General features: G+C 35.6%; 1 protein-coding gene across 1 annotated transcript in view; it reads left to right on the top strand.

The window, feature by feature from the left end:
• The first annotated feature begins 2295 nt into the window (after nucleotides 1–2295).
• LOC139983378 (MAM and LDL-receptor class A domain-containing protein 1-like) overlaps nucleotides 2296–9238 on the top strand; it is a 29093-nt gene continuing 22150 nt past the window's right edge. The window contains exons 1-5 of the mRNA XM_071996899.1: nucleotides 2296–2448; nucleotides 3418–3513; nucleotides 4461–4607; nucleotides 6438–6700; nucleotides 8976–9189. Of these exons, the coding sequence (XP_071853000.1) occupies nucleotides 2409–2448; nucleotides 3418–3513; nucleotides 4461–4607; nucleotides 6438–6700; nucleotides 8976–9189 (760 nt within the window). The 5' untranslated portion in view covers nucleotides 2296–2408. The remainder of the gene's footprint in view (nucleotides 2449–3417; nucleotides 3514–4460; nucleotides 4608–6437; nucleotides 6701–8975; nucleotides 9190–9238) is intronic.

Genomic DNA, 9238 nt, shown 5'->3' with positions numbered 1-9238 from the left:
TTGGAAGTTCGAAGACATATACTGAGTTACACACTGACACTTGATTGAGTCTAGTTAAGGGGTTTCCCTTCAAACGCCCTAACTTTACTTTTAATGCTTTGATTACATGTTGACCTCACTTATGATACATACGCTACATTCTATTTGGTTCGTGTTTACGTTATCCACGATTCGTGAGCCGTTCTATTGAAATCAGAATTCGTGTCGTGGAATGGGTAGGCATACACTAAAAGCAACTTCACGACGCGAGTTCACGAGTCTTGAGTGAATATACGCAAAACAGTAAAGTGTATAGTATGATATATTTCCGTCACTGCACTGTGTACAGAGTTGTAATACACATAGGCCTACAGCGCATGTGTGATGCACCCTGTACGAAACTTTCACTGTGCGATGTTATCGATTAGGCCTAATGCCTTCACAGAAAACTTCGATCAAAGTAGATCATACAATAGCCTACTAGTGTGCTAAATATGTCTAAACCAATTCCAAACATATCTAAATATATGTACGAAAAGCTACGGGTAATTTTGAACGGGTATATCTTCGTTGCAACAAATGGATGCAGAACCTCGAAGTGAAGGTTTCTATGGTGATGACGTAACTTTTCCGACCAATCATGAACGACTATTTACGCACACTTGCAAACCTGTTTGGGGAAAAAAAAAATCGCCCCCGGCTCGAATTCCGGTAGAGGCTGGAAATGTTTTCACTGTAATTGATTTTCCTGCTCATTACTGTTTCATATACATACATATATATATACATAACGTGAGAAGTATGGCATTATAAAGTGTATTCGCCCTTATAACATAACAATGTTACGCAGTAAAACGGTATAAACATGAGAAAACTGTGCACAACTTATCCAGGATTATCACACCTCAAAATATGCATGCTCTTTATTTAAGTAATCAACTTAAATATTTGCTTAATTCAGGGGCCGTTAATTAGTTCGTAATCAGATAACTAACTGTACTTTAAAACCTTTCTTTTTTCCTACCAGACATTGGACTTATGGTATTTTGAGATTAAATCAAAGCTACCAACTTCCAAATTAATAGTACGTTGCGTTACAATTACGGGAGCCTTGAAGTACTGAGAACACCTAGCCAATATGTCCCATGTGCAGTAAATATGTTGTGAGTGATAATCTCTCAAAATCTGTTGATATACTTTGAAAAGCTCTTTTTTTTCAGGATATACACATTTTAAGTATTGATAACTCAGGAAAACTCATTAAATATGTGCCAACTATGGTGTGGAGTGTTGTGTTCATCAAGTTTCTCCAGTGTTCACGATGAAATTATTAATACGCCCAGTAAGTCAGTTGTAAGCCATGACTAGTTACGGGAGGCTTTTAGTTATTCTAAATTCGTCGTTTGACATATTCTATTAAAGGCGATGTTCTAGTTATTTTTACAAACGATCATTTCTAATAGTTTGACATTGAAAATCACTCCTATCAAGTTGATTTCCGGGCCAAAACCAATTCCTTTTTTCCCTAAAATCTGAAATGCAAACGACTGATAAAAAAGATCATATAGATAAACGAGGTTCGTAAACCAGTCTAGTTTATTGTTCCTGGTGCAAGCAATGGTTACATCTATGATGTTGGTAGCTCTATACTCACTCCATGATTGATGGCAAGCAACCATAACGTTGCCCAAACAACGGAAATAACGAAACTCGCATAATTCCAATAGTCCAGACACATCTCCTAGTAAATGTGGAGATAATTTTATCTTTCTTAAAAATTCCCTCAAATGTCGTAGCAATGATTTCTTATTTGGTCTATGTATCCTGTTTTGGCGATTTCACTTGTTTCCAGTACGTTAGCACTCTATCAGTTGCGATCTGGTTTTCTCGTTATCTTCTACAAAGTAAGCCAAAAAAATCATTAGTTTCGTAGTTTCTGTAATGATTTTAGTGCTTTCAAGTTTCTTTTCCAAAGTCTGAAAGTAATTTGAAGTTTATTTTGTGTTTTTTAACTTGTTTAAATTTCCTCAAACGATGAAGCAATCACTTTTCATGCTTAGAATTCTATCAGTGTTGGAATGTATGATGACTTAGATTCCGCAACGTGGTTTTTAAGATTATCAAGAGTTTTATTGTTTTTAGTAAGGACTAATTTCTCAGCTTCCTAATCACCATCTTGAAGTAACTCGATGCATTGCTTCAACAATTTGTACATCGAATTCTAACTTGATGTTTTCCCGGCTACGTAAAGAGAGATGTTGTTTACAAACTCCCATACATAATTATCTAAATTCGCCAAGAACCGTTAGGTAAATAAGAAAAAAATTGTATGCCACACGCATAGCTGCCAGCCTAACACACTTGTATTCACGGGCCTTGTTTTGTATTCATTTTATCGGTTTGTATGTTCCATATAAAAGCTTTCCATCATGAAGAAACTTCTCTGGATGTTGCTGCTTTTGTCGATTGGTAAGTCACATATCATTAAAATAAGAAATTTTAAAATGTAACCCTAACAATATAAAAACATATGACGATTTACTCAAAGTTATCTGTAGGTAATTGTAAACTAGTCGCGAAGCTTAATCACTCTAAAAGAACATCATTTTGTGATACTTTTTTACACAAGCCTAACCGTTTCCAAATTACTTTTGAAATCGTTTTGGTGCACAATTTAACCTACCATTTATGTTCGCCCCACCCCCCTCCCCCTCCCCCTAGCAACACTTACCCCTCTCTTAGCATATAATACACATAACCAGCATAATATGGCAGTCGCTGAAGTGTCGATTCGGTTTTCAAAAGGTCACAGCTTACCTTCTGTTTTAACCTAATCTTTCCACTCTGATTTCAATCTATTTCGATTGGTTTCCAGTCTTTGATTCTCTTTCTTAGCTATTTATATGTTCTTCAAATGTCAGGTATGAATATGGCAGGCTGGTATGGTATGGCTGCATGTTGGTATTAAAACTGATTTTTTTTTAACATCATTTAATTTATTATTCTCTTAACATCATTATTTATTATTATTTATTATAATTAACATCATTAGTTCTATAATGGAGTAACAACAAATGTCAAAATGTAGTTTTCTAAAGTTTGCTTTGAAAATGCTTTGACGGTATAAAAATTAGCTGGAAAATATGCTAACTTTGATGTCTTGTTGGCAATTGCCGTATTACATGCTGCATACACTTTAAATACATGCGTATGTATAACTGTTCTATAGAGGCTATCTCCCTTTAGCAAATTTGAAACCCTGAACACGCGTTTGATTTATAATCTTCGGTTTTCAGCGGTTTACTAAGGAGTCCACATTATTCGGAACCACCGAGTCTCACAATTTCCCGCCTGTTCGCTCTTAAAACTCTTGATAATACATGTAACATCAATCGCATCTGAAGACGGAACATTACGTAATATTACTTTTTGTGACAGGTATCACCAGTGTCATATCGCAGTGCAGTGTTCCAACAGACAAGTACTGTGATTTTATTCTGGATTGCCCAGACGGATCTGACGAGGCCGATTGTCGTAAGTATTATATCAATTAATATTTCATGTGCATAGACTTTCCTTAACAGTTTCAAAAAAAAACCCAGTTACTTTATTCATGCCACCCAGAGTAAACTGACTAAAGTTTTTTTTTAGTTTCAATCGGCAACATTACTGTGTATTGTAACAAACATATATAGGGTGAGTTTTGTTTCATTCGAGAAGCGACACCCTTATTAAGTTACTGAGAAATGCCTTGTGTTAAATAAGGAGTAAAGTGTAATTTACAGTTGAATGTGCATATTAAACATTACATTACATTATATTACAGTACCCACAGTAAATCTTATTGCATCAAACTGGATTTGTTGGGATTACACATATCCTCAGTTCTTACTGTAATCCCTCATAGCACATGCTACCGATTTTTTTCAGCACGGTCCAGTCTTGACTGTGGTACAAAATGTTTGGATTTACAGTAATGACTTTGTTCTCTGTGTGCAATCTGGTGGAATGTTACGCCACCACTGTGGCCCATTATATTAAACGTTATATATGTGTGCACGCCATCATCAGATTTCTCCACATTCAAGTACACGTTTTCATTTTCTGAGATAGACAACACCGTATACAAGCAACCACATTTAAGATGTGGAAAACATCATTTTTTTTAGAATAACTATCATGCTTATAGATATATGACAAATGAATACTCAAATAAATTACAATCTAACTGAAGAATGTTTCTAGAATATTACGCGAGATTCTGATATTTACAGCAATCTATCATTAAACAGAATGATTAGTTTGAAGATGTAAAGCCACATTTTGAAGGTGTACGTGTGACAGTGTAAATGGGTAGGCTATGAATAGAATGCATAACACAAAACTACAAGATAGGTCCACAACCCTGCCTTAAGGAGACACGTAACGTTGTGACCACACAAAGAACTGATATAAAAGTAACCTCTTTTCTCTACGTTCAGCTGCAACTTGTGACTTTGAGAACGGCCTATGTGGGTGGACGCAGAATACAGACGATGACTATGATTGGTTGCTAAGGACCTCTTCAAGCGCCACTCCTCCTGGATACAGTGGACCAGATGAGGACCATACATCATTGTCATTATCGGGTATTTCAAATCTCGCTGTTTATATCAGTAGGGTATCAGATTAACGAAAAAAATGTGTTTTAACCTTAATGGTATAGTCAGTATAGGCCCCGAATTATAGCACGCTCTAATTTGCCCGAAGTTTTCAAAAAGTGCTTTCCTGGAGGTTTTAACTCTCCAAATTGTTCTCAGACATTGTTAACGAACACACAAGATGATTGAATGTCCCAGTCAGGAAAACTTCCTTGGTTATAATGAAAACAGTTAATGAATTTTGACCAAGGTGACCATATATATATATATGTATATATATATATATATATGTATATATATATATATATATGTATATATATATATATATATATATATATATATAGATATATATATATATATATATATATAGATATATATATATATATATATATAAATATATATATATATATAATATATATATATAAAATTTACATATATATATATATATATAAAGGTTTATAGGTCAAAGGTTTTGGAAGATTGTTTGAACTATTTAGCTATGTTAGCTTACAACATTAACTAACATTGGATTATAGTAATATATTAATGTATTAATCTGATAATTCCATTCCTTATCCCCAACTGAACACTTGGACCTACAAGACTGATATTTTGGAAGTTGATATATTGGAATATTTTTGAACTGATAATTTATATTTTATTAATGCGAAGTGTTGTAAGAGATTAACCGTCTCTCTCTGTGTGAGTGTGAGTGTGTGTGGGGGGGGGGGGGGGCGGGGTAGGCAGAATCTAAATCACACGATGAGGTTCAGACCACATACCTATTATAGTCCATAGTGCGCAAATTCAGTCTTTATGGGTACCGAGGATTATCACTTTGTTGAGGAGTGAATTTAATATTTAATAATAAAGTGCATTTACTATTCTGAACTCAATTTGTAGCATTCCTATTTCAAAAGGATTATAATTAGCCAGCCAGAATTTAGGAACGAATTAAGAAATTGTATTAAATTGGCGTCATAACATTAACAGACTGAATGCAAACACATATATAGCCCAATCATCATCATTATAATATATTTCATAGAGATAAGTGTCGCATATAACTCCAAAACCCAAACAGCTAAGCAGAATAATCATCATTCAATGTGGGGAGATAGCAGAGATGTATAAAATTCCTTCAAACACAAAGCTGAATATTTGAACCACGTCAAACTATAACATCAACGAACCATGTGTGCTTCAATTTATTACGTTTTACATTATTTATTTACAATAGTTATGTCCTGTAATGGGGTTGGGTTTTCGCAAATGCTAAATCCAAAATATGCACACTCTTTAACATTACGTGATGATGGCATTCGATCCTATATATGAAATACATGACAAAGAACACCTCCCAAATAGGACCTTTAAACTAAGCACCCGATACTCATAGCTAGTACATTAACTACTGTTCATGTTCCACAACAGTGCATCAGTAACTACTGCGCTGTGTTCGTAACACGGTAACATGTGTTATAGGTGGCACAGTAATTACTGCAAGTTTTTTCTCACTGCTAATTTAAAAAAATATAATAATAATTTAATTTTTTTTTAAATTTAAAACATTTAAAACATTTAAAAAATTGAAAATTAAACAAATTAAAACTACTGCAAATGTTTACCTGTCGGACTCGTAGTTCAACGTGTAACAGCTTCCCAGTCATTACTGTGCCACCTGTAACACATGTTACCGTGTTACACAGCGCAGTAGTTACTGATGCACGGTATGGAACATGAACATGAACATTCCAGCCGCCTCAATTACAATTTCAAGTTAATAATAACTTTTATACCATCCACTACCGTGTATAGGTAAATATCTTTACGTGGACGGCGCGACCACGAACATATCTTCCAACATAAGAATTACCAGTCCAGTTTTCGCAAGGGCAGCCCGAACCTGCAAGCTAACAGTTTGGCATCATTTCTTCGGTCTCGAATATGGAGACTTGGAGATCAAACAAGTCAACGGTGGTGTTAGGAAACACTTAATGAAAGTTAACGACGACGGACAATCCAGACTGAAGTGGTATTACTCGGAGGTTTACGTTGACCCATGTATTGAAAACTTCCAGGTATGTTCTTGTTAAATTCCAACCGATTCACATGCACAGAGATTACATGTAGTAACTACTGTAACTTTTTAAGTTTGTACCACTGCTTAAAAACTGGTTCGTGCTGATAAATCTGCTATTACTAGATCTATACAGTAAGAACTGAGGATAGTGTGTAATCCAATAAAGTATCAAACTAGATTTTTTGGGGGAGATTACGCATATCTTTCTTTTATAGCACGATCCTGTTTTTACTGCAGTACAAAACTTTAAGATTTATAGTAAAGTTACTGTGTTCTCTGTGTGTATCGGGTGTGAATTCTTATTCTTATCGTCATTATGCAAGGGCGTAGGAACCGGGGGGCTGGGGGGCGCCAGCCCCCCCCCCCCAGTGAAAAATATGGGGGGGGGGGCGGAAGTATCATTCCGCCCCCCGCTCCGCAAGTCAGAAAACCCCTTTTTCATCTCATTTGGAGCATCAAATTGCATTTAAGGCCAGGTGAAAATGCAAAATTCTTTACAAAATGGAGTGGGAGTTGAAGTGTGCTATATTGCACCAAATTGCATCTGAGGCCACCTGGAAATGCAAAAAAATTCCAAAGGGGAGGGGGACACCCCCTCCCCTTACACCCCTCCCCCAGCCCGGCCATCAGTCTTCAGCCCCCCACTCAAAAGTACCTTCCTACGCCACTGTCATTATGTGAATAAGTTTCCATTACATATATTGCACTTGCTACCTTTCGAGTCCTTGTAGAAAGTGATAGTTGTCAGCGTACTACATTCCTGTAGTTAAAACATGTCTACAATTGTTAGTAACTCAAAACGAAAATCATAAACACGGAGAACTGCGTCTGACACCCTTTTTATCAGTTCCATTGAATTGTACAGCTAAAGCTGCTGTAAGTTACAATTTGAAGCAAACCATTCTAACTACATTTCATCCTCTACCTAATAAATTCCAAATGTTACATTGTATAGGAAACAAAGAAGTTCACTGTTTATAAATTCGAGGATTTCTCTCTCCCCGTCTCTCTCTCTTTCTCAATGTCTCCCTCAAAAGTTTTCAATGATCTCATACCAAGACAGAGCTTAATTAAAACAATTTTCGCTATATATTAAAAAGAGAGATTTTAGGTGATTCGTAGTACCACATGCCGCTCAAAACTTTCCTAATCATTCCTAATCCAACAATAAGGTAAGGTCAATTATAATCTCTCAAAGATTTCTGTGGTTTATGGAAGCAAATTTACAGTTCACCTCAATACCAAACTGGTCAGTTCAATTCCAAAATGTTCAAGGTGCCTTTGTTGTTCTTTTCTATAACAAGATTGTATCACCATATATTAAGTAAAGTGTTAAAAAGCTGATACAGATATCCTTCATACTGTATTTGACAAAGTCTATCATATTATTTTTTTGATCTTTGAATTTGAATTCAAAGATCGCCGGGTTGAAACGATCCACCGATTAATGGTACCTGCCAGTGTTAGTAGTTTGCCAGTGTTTATTTTATGATATATTGGACTTGGACTGTTGTGTAAATTAATTTTGATAACGAGATTTCGATCTAAGAATCTTGTTTTACCACAAGGGTAGCCTATATACATATATGTATTCACAAGAGAGCAAAGAGTAGAAAATTGAGATATACATAGTTACCGCACTGGTGGATGTCCTTCATACAATGACGAGTAGCAATGACAGGCAGGCTGAAAGTTTTAAAAAAAAATCAATACAAAATTAATTACAAAATATGTATATAAATATTAGCGGTATTAATTGTTCATAAAATATCCCAATAATTAAATTATTGTTGAACTTGATTTCGAAATGCAACCTAAAACAAGCAGTTATAATCGTTTGTTAGATGGGTTCATGGGTTCATGTTCTGTTACATTGGACATATCCCTAAAAACTATTCTTAGAATTTCAAATGCCCTTTCTTCAACTGTTCTCAAACAGGCCTTGTCTGCTGGACTTCCAGCCAAAATCGACATTAAAAACATTAAAACATTGTATAGTCCTGATTACACTTTATCTGTTATTATAACCAGTCCTTCTATATCCGATCAGATCTATAAATTTACGGCAATGTAAAGTGTTAAATGATGGTTCTTAAAATGTTACACCCAGAAGCTAAACGATTTTTCTTCGATATTTCAAGCTACTTCAGTCAGTGCCGGTTCAGCTTAATCTCCTATAGAGTAGTCTGAAGATATAACAAGAACCAATTAACTGAATCCATGTTTCTTCGAAATTCCTCGTTTTATTCTTACTGACCCTTTGTTGCGTATAGATAACTCTGGAGGGTCAAGATAGACAGGAGATACCCTCTGAGGGAGGTATAGCTATTGACGATATAGCGTTTGTTGATTGCGCTTTCAACACCGCCACCAGTACTTGCGACACTGGATACAGCCGATGCGCCTCGGGGTATTGCTACAGCCAGGATTACAAATGTGATTTTCAAACAGATTGTTGCGGGGAGACAACCGATGAAACTACTTGCAGTAAGTCTTAGTAACAGTTTAATCAATCTTCGTTGGAACCAAATGCAAC

Source organism: Apostichopus japonicus, chromosome 16 (assembly GCF_037975245.1).
Source record: "Apostichopus japonicus isolate 1M-3 chromosome 16, ASM3797524v1, whole genome shotgun sequence".
Classification (NCBI taxonomy): Eukaryota; Metazoa; Echinodermata; class Holothuroidea; order Aspidochirotida; family Stichopodidae; genus Apostichopus; species Apostichopus japonicus.
The sequence above is the reverse complement of the archived record's forward strand: the minus strand, read 5'-3'. Positions and strand labels throughout refer to the sequence as shown.